Here is an 18,387-nt window from a genome sequence, read left to right as displayed (position 1 = left end):
AAAAAAAAACCTTTAGTATATAAGTGAAAAGTCTACGAATTCCCTTCTACAAATGTCTAAAGTGTTTAATACAAGTCTCAGATTCACTGACATAATTATTGGCCAAGCGATCCGTGCATACAGTACAGTGGGGGCTTGTACACACCTCTCACTCTTGTATAGGACTAAGATTTCTAGTACTGTGGGAGGGACTGGGAAAATGGCCAGAGAAATTAAATAGATCCAAGTTCTAATTATAACCCAGTTAGAGAAACACCTATGAGGGAGGTGTGGAGAGGGCTATGGCAGAATTCACTCTTTAGAAGGAAGGGGGAGACAACCATTTCTCCAGCTAAATAGTCGGACTTGGCCTGGGGAAGTGTCAGAACAGAAATGAGGGAGGGTGTGGGATGAGATAGAAGCAACCCCAAAGAACCAAAATGTAAGTCATACCTGAACCAGCACAGTGTTTATGGGGAAGAGCCTGGAGGGTGGGCAGGGGCGCAGGAGGGGTGGGGGGCGGCTCTGGCTGGATGCCAGAACTGCACTTCTCTGGGAGGTTTGGGAGATCCCAAACACAATACACCATTAAAGGGGGATGTGGATTAATAAACAGTGCTAGCAATGTTTCAGTGTGTCTCTGCATACATACAAATGATACACTTTCATCTTTCATCCTAGGGGCTGCTCCTGGGTACCCAGCTTGCCTTGTGGCTACTGATGGGCACACAGACAAGGGTGGCCATCTGGTGGACTTTCTCTGGCTGGAATGTGTGGGTGTGCATCTGTGTGCATGTGAGAGAGGATCCTAGTTGGGAGGATGTACACTTATCTAAGAATATCTGGTTAACCCTGAGCTTAAATGAAAAGAGTTAAGTAGAGGGAGACAAAGTGGGAGAAGTGACCCAAGTCCCCTGGTGAGTAGGGGACAAGGATGTAGGAGAATACTGTCTGGAATCTGGCCAGGTTCCCTGGAGCACACCACCACCTGTCTAGGAGGGAAGAATGGGTACCTGGACTCCCTGTCACAGCTTCAGCTTGGGATGGCAGGGAAAGACCATGGGAAATGGGCTGGATGGCCCCGGTGGGAGTTATATAGACATGATTTGGGGTCTGGAGACTCCTGGGCCTAGCCTAGGTAACAGGTGGTTCACAAAGAAATGTCAGGGAGACACCAGCATTAAAAAAGAGAGATGTGTTTATTCCATGATCAGTACAGACCAAATGCATATTCACTGTATGAAAGTCAAACCAGTCACTGACTCCAGAGTATGGCCAACACTGAGGCACCAGTGTTGTGGTGTAGAGTGGGTTATCATGGCACGTGTAACCTCACCAAGGGCTCCAATTATAAAACTTAAAAAAAAAAAGTGAGGGAAGTGCCCGCAGGTGGGCACTGAGCGGGTGCCAGGCCAGGAGCCTCTGCCTCAGTCTGTGGCCCTGGCACCCGCTTGTCCCCTGGCCCGACCCTTCCTTTTCTGGTAAAAAACAACTCAAGCAGATTTGACATTAAAAACAAAGAAGCCAATGAATGGGGTTGGGAAAAGAAAACACAGCTTTCTGGTTTTGTAATTAAAAATAGACTAATAAAGTTTGAAACTGAGTACAATGTTAGGCAGTTTTTTTTGTGTTTTGTTTTGTGGGTTTTTGAGGTTTTTTACACCAGTTTGGTGGAGTCACCAACAAACTTCAAACAAGGATATGCCAACTATGTTTCACTATACAGCCACAGTCACACACTACCCACAGCGCAGTGGCAGCTGCTGCCCAATGAGGAGAGGATTACACCATTTCAGAGATAAGCAGTGCCATTGTGTTTGGAGGAGGAGAATTAAAAATAAAATAGAATCCAACAAAAAATATATATATAGAAAAAAAAACCCAGAAACACAGGTGGGAAGGAACTGACTTTGGTTGGTGGCCTCACTCACCAGGCGAGGCTGGCCCACACGCGCGTGACAGTCACCTCGCTCTGGATTGCCATGGACACACACACCTCCACGGCACTATTCCCTTTTGCACAAGCAAACACTTACAGAGAGCGGCTCTTGATTAAAGGCTTGTGGGGGGAGGGCAGGGGTGGGATCTGTTCAAGGCAAAGTCAGTGCCAGCAAGGGGGTGGACCGGTGCCCTCTTTTGCCTCCAGCTCACTTGGGCCTGTCCTGCTGTCCTGGGGGCAGGCATCTGAGGCTGGGGTGTGGGGAAGGACTCCCGGCAGGCAGGACGTCATGAACGTCATGTTCTCGGGGACAGAAAACCAGTCACGGTGGCGGCAGCAATGATGTCCTCTGTATACTGTGTAGACATTTGGCGGAGAGTAGGGCCTCTGCCCGCACGCGGGGACGCGGACTTGGGTCTGGCCGACACTTGCTCATAGTGAGACGTGTTCTGAGCTGATGTCCTGTGAGGGTGACAGAACGTCCGGCTGGCTGTAAGGCAGACGGGCTCTACAGTCCTTAGCTGCCCGTCAGGCCTGCCCTGGCATAGCATGCACAAGGGCCAGGCCCAGAGACAGGTTGTGGATGCTGCTCCCGCCTCCGCTGCCACGCGTAACACTATGGAGAGTCATCTTTTTGCCAGAAAATCAAAGTCAGAAGTCACCTAGGTGCTCTCAGAAAAGATTTTCTTCAAATATTGACAATAGGTCACTCTGGAAATTCATGTCAATGGTAGCTGCCATCTGCAGGAAAGAGGAGGGAAGAGTCAGAGAGTGAGAGGACCCCCACCCCTCCAGCATCGGCAGTTTCCTTAGGGCCCATTCCCTGGAACCTCAGAGGCCAGCTGGTGTGGACAAGCAGGTTCCCTGCTCCAAGCACACATTCGAGGGTCTCCCTGCCTGCCCCCCTTCTCAGAGTGATGCTCCTGCCCCTCTCTGGGTTCAGGTCCCCTTTCCAAACTCCTCCAGGGTTGTACTGCTGCCCTGGGGTTCCCCAGCAGGGCCCCTGACTTACCGCTTCCCGGCGCCTTCGCTCCTGCTCCCGCTTTCGGGCCAGCTCCCGCTGCTGGTCCAGCATAGACTGGGGCTGGGAGCTCTGGGCCTGGGGGGCGGCGGCAGCTGCAGCCACTGCAGCCGCTTGTTGCTGCTGCTGCTGCTGCTGTTGCTCCTGCCTCTGCTGCTGCTGCTCCTGGCGCCGGCGTGCCTCCTCGTGGGCTCGCCGGGCCTGCTCCAGTGCGTCCTCGTCCTCACGGCTCCTGAGCAGAGCAGGGCTCCAGGTCAGCCTGGGGCCTGGGGCGCCCCAGGAGCCCCCGCCCGCGGAGCCCGCGCCCACCTCATGCGCTCCTGCCGTAGTCGCTCCTTCTCCTTCTCTGCATGTTCAGCCTGCGCCTTCAGGGCCTTTTCCCGTTCCTCTTTCTCACGGGCGGCGCGACGGAACTGCTCAAAGCTGTCACTCGATGACTTAGCTGTGGAGGATGGGGTGGTGGGGTGCTTCTGCACCAGGCTAGCCCAGGAGCCCATGTTCTTGATTTTAAGGTCCTGTGAGGCAGAGAGACCACCGGGTGGGTGAGGGGGCCCTGCTGCCATATGGACACCTCCTTGGGGTGAGGGTGGGGAGTGAGGTGCACTTGTGGGCCCACAGACCCTACCTTTTTAGGGGCAACTGGTGTTTTCGGCTCCTGTTTCTGTTTGTCCTTGTCGGGAGCCCCTGCTGGGGGTGCACTCTGTTCAGGGGGCCGGATCACAGGCCTTCCAACGTCCACGGGCTTCATCTCAGGCCCTGGAACACAAACAGCCTGTGGGCCTAGATCCCCCATGGGGCAGGCGTGGCGGACTGGCCGGCCAATAAGAAGCTCACATTTAGCACTGGCAGAGAGTGGACGGGACACTCACGCTGGGGCAGGTGGACGGGAGCCTTGATGTTCTCCGGGTGCTTGGGGGGCTCCGGCCGCAGCGAGGGGCTGAAGGGCTCGCTGCGGATGATGGGTGAGTGGATCTTCTCCTCCTTCACCACCACCAGGGGCTGGGGCTGGGACTGGACCACAGAGGCTGCACGCAGCTCCTGGGACGGCACAGGCATGGCGACCGGTGAGGCAGGCAGGCGGCCTTGGCCTTGGCCCGTGCCTGGCCCTGGGGGCCGAGGCCCAGCCCTGCTCTTTACCTGCTTCTTCGGCTGGACACTTTGCTGGGGTGGCGATTGGTGGGTCAGGCTCTGGAACTGTTGCATCTGGGGGGAATGTATCATAAGCGGGGAGGGGGCTTCACGGAGGTGACCTAGGAAAGGGGACAAGGAGCATGTCAGCCGACTGGTGTGGAGGCTGCTAGTCCTGGGCCCAGTCTGGTCCCCCATTCCAATCAGAGCCCCACCAGAGGAGCCCCGCCACATGGGGCCTGTGAGCCTGCTCAGTCAGGCCCCAAGCTCAGTGTGGAGCAGGGCTTTGTGGAGCTATGCACTCAGTCCTAGTATCTAAAACCTATATCAGAATCATCATCGGGCCTGTGGGCCTGCTCAGTCAGGCCCCAAGCTCAGTTTGAGAAGTGCATAACCTGATACATTTGGTCCCAGGTGTGGACTGGGCCTGAGTACTTTTTAAAAGCTCTCCAGCCCAGCCAGTGTGGCTCAGTGGTTGAATGTCAACCTATGAACCATGAGGTCACAGTTCAATTCCTGGTCAGGGCACACGCCCAGGTTGTAAGCTCAATCCTCAGTGTGGGGTGTGCCGGAGGCGGCCGATCAATGATTCTTTCATCGATGTATGTCTGTCTGTCTGTCTCTCTCTCTTTTCCCCCCTCCCTCCCTCCCTCCCTCTTCCTTCCTTTCTGAAATCAATAAAAATATATTTTAAAAAATAAAAAAGCTCTCCAGATAGTTCTGTGGCAATCCTTGGGTTAAATGCAAGGCACATCAATAACTGCACAGAATAGGCAGCCTGGGTCCTGGCTGTCCTGGGTGGCTTGGCCTGCCTGCCTGCAGCTGCTTCAGGCTTAGGATAGCCTGGAACTGGCCTGCACCACAGCAGTTAGGGAACAGGTCCTGAGCTTGTGGTTCCTGTAGGAAGTGGGCCAGTCCACCGATTTTTATCCCAACAATGGGAGGGGCGACCTAGGCAGCCACAGGGTACAAATACCCTATACAGGGCCGGAGCTCGAAAAGCCCCACTACTGGTCCCTGGGAGAGGTATAGCTAGGCACTGAAGTCTGACACCTTAGCTTCATTGCTGAGGTAACAGCCCTAGATCATAGTGGGCCAGCCCCTCAGGACTGGGCAGCTGGAGTAGACACCAAGTCCTGCCCTAAACTTTCCCATCCACCCTAGCAAGGGTACACCCTCCTATCTGAATCCTACATGTCTTGGCCAGCTCCACCAGTGTCCACAAAAGAAAGACACTGCTCTGCAGTGCCTGTGTTCCTGGTCCTTCCTCACACTGAACCACCTAACCCAGGCTCTGCGTACTGGCCCTGCCACTGACCTGCCTGTCTGCCAGCAGACACCCTTGGGCAGAGGTGCCCATTTTAGTGGGCCTAGAGTTGACCCACAACTGATTCCCCTGCATTCTCTCTAGAGCCAGAAAAGCTGTTTGGAGATGACATGATAGCAAGCACCAGCCTTGTGCCTATGCCTTGGCCCCCAGTACCAGGTGGCTGGTTCTGCCAGCCTAGGTGCTAGGTGACCTTTGTCCAGGTCTGCCAGCCAGCCAGCCACAGTCACACAATTGTGACAGCCTTCTGCCTGGGGAGGCTCCCTTGAGAACACCTACAGAGGTGACCGGGGCAGGCTCTTAGGCCTACGATTTGTAGGAATCGCCTGCCAGCTGGTGGCTTCCTCCACCAACACTTAGAGGGGAGGCCCAGTGGCGGTGCCTGAGACTTGGCTCAGCACCCAAGGATGCCTGCTGAGTTCCTTAGGATTCCAATGCATTGGCCTTAGACACAAAGCCCTAGGTAGGTTCCAATCCACATCACTCCCTGGCCATGGGAGCTGAAGGTGAGATGGACCAGGTGACCAGAGGGGACCTGTCCCACCCCCACTGCTGGCTCTTCTAAAGGCATCTCATCACCTATCACCACCCACTACTGGAAGCCTGGCCTTGCTCACGGATGGGAAGAGGCACAGCTGCATGGCTGCCAGGACCAGCACCCGTCTTTCCCAGGGAGGACAGCCAGCTGGTCTTGGCCCAGGGCTGCAGCTATCTACTTGGTACCTGGCAGCTTTTGCTGGGTTTAGGAGCAGTCACAACATCGTTATGGCCTGTTCAATTTGTGAGCAGCAATGCTGCACCCCCAAGCCAGCATTGGTCTACACTGCCAAGTCCAGGGACCTCAACTCTGACCCTTGCATGTCAGCACACCATGAGGCATCGATGCCACATTGCCACACCAGGGTTGGCCAGAATGCTTTGTTTACAGACATTTAGATAACAAATGCCCAAGAAAGGCAAGAGGGACGGCCTAATCAATGCTGTGGAGGAAAATAGGGCAGCCTGGACCAAGCAGCAGGAGATAGGAATGGTTTCAGGGGAAGGTGGGAGGCACACTACCTTTGATCTTCAGCCCAATTCTCCCCGACATGATCCTGGCTCCACCAGATGGGCCTCATGACACCAAGAGCAGAGCACCTATTCCTGCAGGTTCTCAAACAGCCCCCACTGCCCACACCTGCCCCTGGATCTGCCTGGAACTTAACCTCCCCCACCCCCATCTGTTAAACTAACTGCTGCTCATCCTCTGGCCACCTTCTCCTGGAAGCCTGCTCTAACCAGAGGTGGATTGGGTGCCTCCCTGGGTTCTAGGCTTCCCACCTAGCAGGAATCATGATAGACTGTAACATTCTTGACTGAGTTCCAAGAGAAGGGCCAGTGGGAGCCTTATTCTCAGCTATCTCAGCTTGCAAGCAAGACATACCTGATAGAGACACTACAAGAAGTACCCACACCATGTCAGCCACCCCTCTCCAACCTCAGCCTGAAGCATGAGCTGACCTGCCTGGCTGCTCAAGGACAAAACCCTGGATCCAGTCCCAGCCTCCCTGGGTTAGGGTTAGGATTAGAAACCGAGGGCCACTTACTGGTTGAGTAGGGGTCCGACTTGTGGTGCCGGGGTGAAGGGTGATGCTGGATGACTTGCTGAGGCTTGGCGGGCTGCGGTGGGGGTGGCTGCTGGCCCTGGGGCGGGTGAGGGGGCTGTGGGCCTGGGGGTGGCGGAGGCTGCTGGATGTGGGTGGGGAACTGCATGGGCTGCATATGCACAGGTCGGGGGGGTGGCTGGTGCTGTGGCTGTGGCTGTGGCTGTGGGGGTGGAGGAGGAGGTGGTGGCTGCTGTAACTGCTGTTGCACGGAGGGATGAGGCGGGGGTGGCAGGGGTGGCGGGGGCTGGGACTGCACCTTCACGGAAGGGAGTAGAGGTGTGGGGGGCTGCACCTTCTGCAGCTGCTGCAGGTAGAGCTGCATCTGCATGGAAGTGAGGGGTGGGGTGGGTGGCTCCTCTTCCTCCTGCAGCAGCACTTGGGGTGGCTGGGCCATGGGGGGCTGTGGGAGCAGGGGCGGTTGGGCCAAAGCAGGCGACACAGCAGGGGGCCGGGCAGGCTTGGGGGGCAGGGCGGCAGCTCGGTTGCTGGGCCTCGATGGCTGCTGGGGCAGCGCGTTGTGCAAAGCTAGAAGGACACAACAGTGTGGCAGTGAGGCTCCCGTGGTCCTCAGCCTGGCCTTTCTACTCCATCCTGACCTTCTACCCATCTCTGACAAGCACTCTCCCCCCACCCTCCTCAGGTTCTCACCATCTCCAGAATAAAGCCCTCACCAGTACTGTCCTGTCAGGTGGCCTGTGCCTCCCACCTCCCTCCCTTCTTCCAGCTATTCCGTCTTCAAGTCTCAAAGCAGGTATGTCCTGAATGCCGCCATCTGACCCTCCTATCTGGGATGAGTGTGTGTGTCCCCATTTGTAACTGAGAGTTACAGAGGGGTCACATCTTTTTTCACCTGACAATGCCTGACCCAGCACAACTGACTCATTATCTTCTGTATCAAAGCACTAACTTTCTGCAAAGGCTATCCTGGGGTATCTTGTATAATTTCCACAATGGCCCTGAGAAGCTGCTGACATCCCCTTCGAGACAACTGAAGCCGAGATGGGTTCCGAAATTTGCCCCGAGTGCCCAGCGGCAGAATGGTGAGACCAGGGTGGGAAGGGGCCTCCCTGAACCTGGGTGGCTATGGCCACAGCTCACCTGGAGGAGAGACCACTGAGTGCTGGTTGAGATGAGGCGGAGTGCTGTGCTCGGGTGGCTGGGGGAGGTGAGGGGGCAGCTCGGGCTGCGGCAGGTGCAGGATGGGTTGGGTGAAGTGGCCGATGGGGTCGAAGACGCTGCCTGGGAGCTGGGGCTCCAAGACGGGCACCTGGGCGGCGATGAAGGGCGGGGGCGAGGACTTCATCGTGGGGGCAGTCTGCTGTGGCATGGAGGGTGGGGGTGGTGGGGGTGGCTGCTGCTGCTGCTGCGAAGGTGGGGGTGGCGGGGGCTGCTGGGGAGGTGGCGGGGGCTGCTGGGGCCCAGGGCCTGGGGCCTGCTGCAGCTGCTGGTGATGGTGGTGATGATGCTGCAGACAGACAGACAGACAGAGGCTGATGTCAGGCAGGCAGAAACCCCCGGGCCAGCCCCAGGGTCCTCCCGGGGCCCAGAGAGGCAGGTGACCACCACTTCCCTAAGGGAAGACACCTCTATGATCACGTACCTTCTTCTGCTCCCTCCCAGGGTGCCCCTTCTTTTTTGACTTCGGAGCCATCTCTGTGAAGGAAAAGAGAAGGTAGTGAGGTCTAGAGGAGAAGACCAGGCTGCCTTGGATGCAGAACCAGGAGAAAACAGGGTGAGTTCAGAAGGACCAGTGACGGTGAGACAGGGTGGCTGGATTGTCTGGTATGAGAGTCCGTTATGGGAAAAAGACAATGTGGAGTGTCACCTACCCATTTGCCTGCCGCTTTTCTTAGCTGGGACCATGCCTGAAAGGCCTCCCTGCCCAACTCCTGACCCCTAACTCCACTGAAGAATAACACCCGGGAACTGGGGGTTGAGCTATGTAGACCTCTTGCCCAACATCCCCCCCTACTTTCTGGTGACAGGTCGCTAAGGCAGTCTGAGTGTCTGCACCCTAACCCATTGTCTTGGAACAACTATGGTGTTTGAAATGATCATAACCATTTGACAGATGAGCAAAGTGAGGCTCAGAAGTCCAGGGACTTGCCCTGGAACACACAGCTGTAAAGGAGCCACACAGCTGCCTCCAACAACTGAGGTGCACTCCTTCCCATCCCCCCAGGAGGAGGCAAATAGGCTGAGTTAGGGTGAGAGATGTGGTGCCGGCTTGCGCCAACGTCTGGCCACAGAGCCATGGGACAGGTGAGGAGAGGGCGGACACGTGGGAAGGCCACAGTGTGAGTACTTCAGGGGAGGGAGGGAGGGAGGGAAGGCAGGCCAGCCAGCGAACCTCCCAGGGACTACCAGGAGCAAACAGGGAGATGCTCAATGCCATGGCCAGCTTCTCCTTCCTGTCGGGAGAGTGGCCTCAGAAAAGCTGTTGGTACGCAGTGGACGTGCTGCAGGGAGAAGGCAGGATGTGCCCTGGTTCCTCAGAGGCCAACAGCTTGTTGCCGCCACTGTATGGACACATCTGTGAGGAGTGCGCTAAGAGCCAGCATGCTCCCCCCATCCATTCTAAGGAACTAGTCAGCTGAATGCCCCTTGTCAAACTCCACTGGTATGCAAACCCCAGAGAGAGAGACGGGGAGAGAGGCCAGGCCGGTGCTCATGGGCTGGGAAATGATGAAGTTGCTAACCACCAGGTGGTAAATTGGAACCCACAGCGCCTTTTGGACTCATGTCTCCTCTGCCTTGCATCCCCTGGCTCCCTGCCAGGATGCTGGCTCTTGCTGCTAAGGTCAGAAGACATAGGCTTTGTCCAAAGCAGGGCTAACTCTCCTCATAGCTGGTTTCACGAAGGGCCATGCTACAGTTCTGTGAGGCGCACAGCCTCAGGGTGTCATGTGCCACCCAAAGGGATAAGCCATCTGATGCCTTGCAAGAGTTTACCACTCCATGCGAGAGACAAGACAGTGACACAGACCTCAGCAGCTAGACACACATCCTCATACAAATGGCAGCAATTGGGACACCTGGGACAGGAGAATTGTAGGCCCAGCCCCAAACTGGGACACTAGGAATTCCAGGAGACAGGGCTCAGGAATATGGGTCACAACAGGACACCCGGGGAAAGGATACTATTGTGGGTGAGACATACAAAGGGACAGTTTAGGCGATTGTAGGATCAAGGCCATAGGTCCTGGCAGCTACATGGTAGGGGATGGGGGAAGCATTGTACTGAAGATGCTAGGGCCCAGAACCAAAGGGACCAGAACCAAAGGGACCCTGCACGTGCTGGGGGAAAGCTCAGTGCTGAGTGGCCACCAAAGTGGAAGAGGCTTGGGTGTTCCTCCCAGACAGGATCCTCTCCCAGCATCAATTCCATGAACAGAAGCTGCATGTCGAGGGAGGCTGGGGACAGTTGTTCATACACGGGGCATGCTTCTGGAGAGCCTGGTGTGTGTGTGTAATGGGGGAAGAGGGCAGTGGGTAAATCCTGGCCAGAAGACACGGTGTCATGGGAAGAGGGTTGGGTTGGCCTGTCATCTCGTGCACTTGGGGAAGCACTGTTTTTGCCACCGGACAAGAGGGATGGTGGCTCTGAGGAGGAGAGAGGCCCTTATGAGAACTCGTGGGGGTTCCAGGGAACAAGTCTTGGCTGCCTTAGAAAGGTCACTGGGAGGACTCCAGGGCTCCGTGGCAGTGCCGGGTAGGATAGCCTTAGAGTGGAAGAGAGGCTGGAGGCACAAAGCATACCCTCAGGACCAGAGGACTAACAGAACCGGCGGTGGGAACCAAGGGTGCGGGAGCCTGTTTGGGCGAGTGCGTCTGGCTCATGTGGCCCGAGCCTCATGTTGGAGTGACTGGCAGGAAGACAAAACAGAGGTGCACGGCTTCACGACACACCAGCCCCAAGACACCCCCACACAAACTCTCTAGAAAGGGTTACATGGAGATGGCCTCAAGTACTGTGTGATCTTTATTCCATGAAAATCTTGAACTGAACACAATGTCATCTTTACATAGGATGGTAATTGTACAAAGAATTAAAACGTTTTTGTAAAATCTGATTAAAACACTGATTCCTCCTCCCACCCGCCCCACCCCCCCCAAATCAAGGGAAAGAGACAGGATGGAGGGTAAGGGCAGGGGAAAGGAAAGGAACCCTAAACTGAACTAAATAGAGCCTTGGCACCGGTGGACACCTGGGCTCCCACTCCTCAGCAAGTCCTCAGGACCCGAAGGCAGCTGGTGAGTTGAGGCCTGGCTGGCACCTCCCACTGCCTGAGCACAGGGTCTTCAGTAAGGAGTGGACTCTGCTCTGTGGCTGGGGCACTGGGCACAGGTGAGAGTTCGAGTTTAAAGATCATGTTCTCTGCCAGATGAAAACCCATGGGCGAGGAGAGGACAGGATCCCTGAACAGAGAGGGTGCAAGGACCCTGTCATCAGCGACTACAGCCCCTGTACAAGTGTGTGGGAAGGGTGGGGTGGCACACAGGCTGACACTGTGGGAATCCAGGCTTCCATCTGTTCTAAGAATCTTCCCAGAAAGACAGTGCCAGCCACTTTCCCACTGTCCTTTGGGAATCTCTGGGCATAAAGACCCCTGGCCTCAGCTAGGCCAAGCTGCACTGGAAACACATCAGGCACAGGCCAAAGGGCAACTCAAAATAGTCTGTTTGGCAAATAGTGCTTGACTGGAAGTTGACTGGCCAGAGGACCAGAGAGCAGCCTGAACTCCCAGCATCACAGCAAGACCCTAGAGGCTGGGTGTGGGGGTGGGAGGCTAGAGCAGAACCCAAGGCCAAGGCCAATCTGAGGCAGCTACAGCTGCTTGGGCCTGTGGATAGTGCACTGCACCCCCTCAAGCCTGCTCCAGTTCCAGAAGGCTGGCTCCAAGATGCCAGCAGATGGCAAGGTCTTGAAGTATGCACAAACTATATTAAAAAAAAAAAAAAAAAAAATCTCCCTTAAGGCTGATGCTGTTCCTTAGGGAACTTTTCACATCAGGCAGTTTTCTGCTAAGATGCTGGATTCATGACCAAAAAAGGGCCAATATTTATTTTTAGAGCAAAGAAGCCCATTCAGTGCCTCTCAGAGGGCTTATATGATACGGCCACCCTGGCCTGCCAAAATCCCAGCAAATGCCATTATTTCAGGGGCCTAAAAAATAGGAGGGTGCTCGCACTGGCCATGTCCCTCAGAGATGTGTAGGGAGCTGGCTCTAAGGGCTTTGATGCCCTTACCACTCACTGACCAGTGCCCTGGATTTTGAGAACCCTTTCTCACCTACTAGCCCAGACCCTGACACCACGGGGGCAGAGATGATGGGCTCCAGGGGCCAGGTCACAGCCGCCTCCCCAAATGCCCTCACCAGTGGCCAGCCCCACTGCAGCCTGCTCCTATTCACCTGGGAAGGACAAAAGGCAGCCTAGGAGGTCCTTTCCCTATGCAACTTTAGGAGAAGAGGCTAAAGAAATTGGAAAAAATGCCCAATAGGTAACCACGGGAACAACAAAAATGAAAGGACTCCAGGGGCTGTAAGTCAGCTGTGGCTGGTGATAGCCTTCGGCTGATGGAGCTGCATGGGCCACTAAAAAGAAGGCGTGCTGAGGGACAGCCCCCATTCCTCACTTGGGAAAGCTCTAGATGTTAGTGTGTTCTTTCTTCCATAGGGTGAATGAGGTCTCCTCTGGGCTACATGTCACTGCCAGGTCCAGGAGGGAAGTGGTTAGGATCCAGAGTCCCAGAAAGAGACAGAGGGATGAAGAGAGAGAAAACATACTTGTGATGGGGCCTTGCACATGGAGCAGCACCACACGCATGCGTGTGCAGCGAGATTGTCATCACTCTGGGAGATGCCACCCACCCAGAGGAGCCCAGACGACCAAGGAGGTTGGGCGGGACAGCCGGGCAGTCTGTACACAGGAGGCCCGGGCGGCCAGCCAGGCAAGGCAGCCTTCCCGGAGGCGGGACTAGGCGTGTGCTGCTCTGATGGACATGACTAATGCACCCTGGGGACAGGCCCAGGGCTCTGAGGAATTCCATAACTTGATGGAGTCCTGTCCCTTTCACAGAAGAAAATGGACTTAAGCTAGAGCTTGCTGGGAAGGAATCTGGAACTGAAGACCGTTTTATTAAGAGTCCGTGTCCAATGATTAGGCAGGACCTACATAGAGGGAGAGAGAAACCAGTGTGAGAGAAATGGTGTGGAATGTACCGTTCCAAGTCACAAGAACAGAAGAACTGCAGACCGAGCCAGCCTCCTGTGCCCTGCTCGCTGACAGGACACCAGAGAACGGCGCCGGAGACTAGAAGCCCTGCCCCAGCCTGGCCAGCTGAGAGCAGGGACAGACCCACTTTCCCATTACAAGGGTCATGGATGTCTCCAAAACCACCCAAGCCCGTTTATGCTAAAACTGCTTCCAGGATTGGGTCCCATGTACACCTGAGTGAACGATAGCATCTACTTTACCAGTCTTTTAACGTGAGAGGCCTCTGCCTATCCTATCCCACTTGCCTGATCTACCAATCTGGTATTCGATGCCATCAGGCCCCACTAACTCTGAGCCTATTCCCCTGGGCTGCTTTGCTGTCCATCTCAGGAAGGTGATCTGGCCCCACCTCAGGACTTGGATAGAGGGAAGAAAAGACACGGGCTCTCGGGTGTAGCATCTACAACTAACATCTCATTTCTGCATTCCTACAAACCCCAAGAAACAAAAAATAAACTATAAAAAGAGAAATCGGTTACAGACACTGTTAAGGGGGGGCAGGGTGTAGAATAAAATAAAAACAGGCCAAGGAGGAAAATCGTCCTTTCTTTTTCTGGGGCATGGAATTTAGCTCCCTTGACCAGGCAGAAGCATAGGGTCATTCCCACCCACAAAGCAGAGTAGATGTCTCTGCCAGAGTCCCGGATGCACGGACACTGACTGGATTCCCATGGCCTCCCAGTGCACGCATGGGAAAAACCCGCCCACTGGCTCAGCCTCTCACTCAGGGCACATTCCACAAGGCTGGCCCCACCCCAGAATCCCGCCAGCTGCATGTGGGTGTGTGAGGGGTCACCTGGCAGTGTGGGCAGACTGGCTACAGCCCAGTCCTCCAGGTCTCTGCCTACTCCCCCATCCCCACCAGGGGCCTCTCCACTTCCCTGAGAGCAAGCAGCACACCCTTGGAGCGGGCAACAGCAGATCCCAAGAACGGACTGGGACCAAGTCCCTCAGAGACTCCGTGTGTCGGAAGCTGAGGCTGGTTGTCTGGGAAGAATGCCCCATGGCCTCTGCCTGCACTTTCCAGCTCAAATCTTTCCAAAACATAAAGCATTCCTTTCCCCCTGGAGCTATTAAAAAACACCCACATGCTTCAATCCTGGGAAAAGGAAACGAGGAGACTAAAATAGCTGGAGTGTGCTCCAGCTGCAACTAGAAGACCAGGCCAAGCCCAAAAGAAATACCCCACAACTCTGAACCCAGGTTCCAGCCCTGGTAGCTGATGCCAAGGGTTGCTCCTAAGAGGGACCCAAGTTGTGTGTCTACCCCCACCTAAAAAGAACCAGACAGCAATATGATGGAGGGAAACAGGATGAAGAATCCTAGAACATCCCTGGCCCCATGAGCGTGGTAGACAGGATCCTAGCACTGGTGACAGGGAAGCCACAGCTCTGCTATAGCCACCTGGGACAGCAGTGGAAAGGGGGAACCGGGGCACCCTTAGCCTGCCCAGATAAGGTCTACAGATGCCTTAGGGGCAGTGGGATGCTAGCACTTGTACTCACTCTGTCCTCCCAATACCAAACTCCCAAGCAGATCCAGACGTTAAGCTAGAATGGTTTTTAACGAAAGACCATAACCTAAGTAGAGCTGGGCTCAGATGTGGTGGAAGAGCTAAAGGCACTGTGTGCTGCTGAGCGAAGGACATGTGGCAGCATGGGACTGGGCTGGGACCGCTATGCCTGCCCTCCTGCCCCTATTCTGTGACACACCGCCTCCTTGAACTGCAACATGACCCCGAGGACCAGTCCCATGCCCTGATCTGTCCTCAGCATCCTTGTCTGTGAACAGCAGCCAGAGGAGGGGTCCCCGAGTTAGTGCCTCTGCTCAGTTTCTTTTGGTGACTCATGTCTCGGAGCTGTATCAGCAGAACTGACTCTTATTAATACAAGTGACAAAATATAGGCCTTTTCAGGAATTTCAGCTCCAATATAAATGGAAACAAAAGGAGGGAAAAACAATTTAAGCTCCCAAAGGCCAAGTAAAATACCTCTAATATGCTTGCCCCGGCAGAACCACCTGTAACTGGTTGCAGAAACCGGGGCTGTCCAGCTCCATGGACCCATCATGAGCAACTGCTGGAAGAGCTGCCTGGGAAGTGAGTACAATTTCCTGTGAGGGATGGGTGGCAATGGTTGTATTCAGTGGTATAGGGTCACAGGCTCCCACCTTGGGACCTGGAGCATCTGAGCTACAGGAACACAAACCCACAGGATGGGTCCTTCCTGAGAGCAGAAGCCCCTACTGGCCCACAACAGAGCTCTCCAGTACAAACTTATGGGAAAGGAAAGCCAGGACCATGAAGGCAAAATGAAGACTCACAAACCCAAGGTGGGGAGGGTGCATGGGAAGAGGGCTAAGGGAGTCAGGCTAGTGAACCGGAGCCCGGGTGCCTGCAGGCTGGCAGCTCGGAGACTGTAAATCTCATCCTCCTTCCCGCCAAGACAGCTGTTCCCAGGATCCTCAGATTACTTGTTGCACAATCTTTCCACTTTCTTTAAAGGAGGGAAAAATGTGAAGAAAAAAAAAAGAAAGAAAAACATGCTGGCAACAGGAGAGAGCTACTGGAAATGCCGTCATGGGTGCCCCACAAAGATGGCAGCAGGACACTCGGGAGCCTTGGAGCAGTCCTGCTAAGCTTGGGGGGCAGGGGCAAAGGCCAGTCATAGCCCCCTAAGGTGCCACATCAGCCAAAGCAGTTCACACTCAGCCAAGATGTGCTGGTTTAATGACCAGGCCCCAAGCCAATTTCAGCCTTTAGTGTTTTCTTTTGACAACTTGAATCCTTAGGAGAAAGGATGAGAAATCCCTAAAAGGAGCAGCCTGCTAGGAACCCCATAGTGAAGGCAAACCCTAGGTGTGACTGGCACCCAAAGTGAGAAGTCAGCTGCTACCAGGAATGCTAATTGGGCCCAGGAATACAGCAATTCACCCTGCAGAGGGCAGCGGCCTGGCCAGGCAGCCCTTCCTGGGCAGGCATGGGCTCTGGGCGCCCCCTGCTGGGGTAAATGGATAAAAATGGAATGGGGGGGGGGGTGATGGTTAGAAAAAAAATAAAGGATGGTGACAAAGGTGTCCAGCAAACTGTACACATTAGCCTCTGCATACAACAATACCTCAATAAATACAGAACATGGCCTAATGAATTCCATCTCATTTAGGCTCAATGAACATGAGGTAATTCAGCATTTGGAGCCACAGGAAAGCCCTCAGCACCCTCTTAATTTCCCCGCAGGTGAGTCCGCACTCACTTGGAAAGTCTGGTGCCCTTACTGTAATAGGGAAGAAGGACAGTGACAAGGCCCAGAGGCCCCTGGTCCTTAGCTTCCCCTGACAGAAACAGGCTGAGCCCATGTGAGGAACCTGTGCATGCAACGCCTCAGAGCAGCATCACTCTTCCCAGGTTCCGTAAATGATCCTCAAACCTCCTTGGTAAAATAAGGTCACATTATTTATATGAACTGATTAAGTGGAGCTTATGGTTTATTTCCAGTTAGAATAAAATACCAGACAGGACAGGTCCACCAAAGAAAATGCTTTGTTGTCCAAACACACGTTCCCCACTGTGGACATGCACACTGCGGCTTGCCTGGTGGGACATGCTGAGGCCCCCAGGACCAGCTCTCAGGTAGTCTGTAGATTGTCTGCTCAGCAGTAGCCACCCCATGAGAACAGCTGGCTCCATCTCACAGCACAGGGTGGTTGCCAGGCTTCTTCCTTAGCCTCTCTGGGTAAGTCTGAGCTTCTGCTCCCCTGAGTATCATCAGGAAAGCACAGGGCTGGTAGAAGGCCTCTCTCCCCACCATTGTGCAGCTCCCAGCATCCCCACCGGCCCCACCTCCCACGCTGAAACTGTTGCCCAGGTTGGGCACATGTGCAGGCCCGCGGAGCATAAAGAGAAGGACTGTGAGAGGCACAGGACTCCCATGTCCAAGTGTGTGCAGTTAGAAGCCACCAACATGGCAGTGAGCACACTCTAAGGAGGATGGCAGTGCCCCGAGTCTGGGGACAGCAGGGCTGACAGTAGACTGCTCCACACCTGCTGAATGAAGCACATTACCTGGGATGGCCACACTGCATGTGACTGTGATGCAGGAAGACTGTGGAGCTGTGTAGGGTCACACTAGGATCAATGCCAACACCTGGGCCCCCAGCACCCAATATCCTCACCAGCTTTCCCCCACCCCAGTTCTGCAGTGTCAATACCTTCAGCCACTTGTGTCCTCCTAGCCCAGTCCATGAGGGAGAAAACAGGGTGCCAGGCTACTCGCCACCCCAGTTAGAGTTAAAACAGTGACCGGGTAATTCTTATGACCACCACATAGGACAAATGGTGCTGAACACAGGCAGGAGTGGGACAAGATGCTGAGTAGGACCCTAACCTGTTTCGGAGTCTTCACTGTCAGAGGAGCTGGACTCGCTGGTGCTCTCAGACTCAGAGGACGAGAAGCCCTTCATCTTGGAGGAGCCAGCAATCACATCCACTTTCTCGGCTGCAGTAAAACAATATGAACTGCGTCAGGCAAGGCCCAACCCTGGGGCTGCTCTTAACCCAAATGTACTCCACTCCTTGGGAGGAAGGGCCAGGGGGGAGTCGGTGCCCCACAAGCCAGAAGGCTGCCACTGACAGCATCCCAGCCCCCAACCAGCCCCCTGTTCCCCAGTGATAAGATGCTAGCCTACTGCCTGCTGGCCAAAAACTCAGTTTATACCAGAATTTCAAGAAGCTTGCCCCGCCCCTGACCAATCTCTCAGAATCGCCTTTGCAGCGTTCATCGGGATTAAGAAACAGGGAGGAGGAAACACCCTATGAGGAGGACTGTCAGGCTAAGGCTCCCTCAGTAACTTTCTTGGCTGTGAGTGAAGAGGCCCAAGGATCCCTGGAGTCAGCCTGGGCTGGGATGAAGGCTGCATACAATGCCCTGCTATGGATCCTAAGTCCTACTGATCTTAAGACAAAAGCTGAGCCAAGACAAGACACTTGTAACAGGAAAGGGCTGCCTGGAAGACTCATAGAGAGGGGGCCATGCTGAGCTCGAGAAGAATGGCAGGCAGGCACAAAGCTGCC

At 54.9% G+C, this 18,387-nt stretch overlaps 1 protein-coding gene across 5 annotated transcripts in view; it reads right to left on the bottom strand.

Annotated features, from left to right (window-relative positions):
• Positions 1-1,159: 1,159 nt before the first annotated feature.
• The window catches only part of BRD4 (bromodomain containing 4), an 88,911-nt gene continuing 71,683 nt past the window's right edge, over positions 1,160-18,387 (bottom strand). For 2 of the 5 annotated variants that reach the window (XM_081091392.1, XM_081091391.1), the window contains exons 11-19: positions 17,702-17,812; positions 8,641-8,693; positions 8,139-8,505; positions 6,981-7,565; positions 3,809-4,189; positions 3,565-3,695; positions 3,249-3,454; positions 2,931-3,171; positions 1,160-2,659 (exon numbers count right to left, since the gene is read on the bottom strand). In XM_081091392.1, the coding sequence (XP_080947518.1) occupies positions 2,591-2,659; positions 2,931-3,171; positions 3,249-3,454; positions 3,565-3,695; positions 3,809-4,189; positions 6,981-7,565; positions 8,139-8,505; positions 8,641-8,693; positions 17,702-17,812 (2,144 nt within the window). In that variant the 3' untranslated portion in view covers positions 1,160-2,590. The remainder of the gene's footprint in view (positions 2,660-2,930; positions 3,172-3,248; positions 3,455-3,564; positions 3,696-3,808; positions 4,190-6,980; positions 7,566-8,138; positions 8,506-8,640; positions 8,694-17,701; positions 17,813-18,387) is intronic. The other 3 variants (XM_081091393.1, XR_013995992.1, XM_081091394.1) reach the window with 3 other exon arrangements.

This window comes from Myotis nattereri (assembly GCF_964212035.1).
Source record: "Myotis nattereri genome assembly, chromosome: 5".
Lineage (NCBI taxonomy): Eukaryota > Metazoa > Chordata > Mammalia > Chiroptera > Vespertilionidae > Myotis > Myotis nattereri.
Note: the sequence above shows the minus strand (reverse complement) of the source record. Positions and strands in the feature narration are given on the sequence as shown.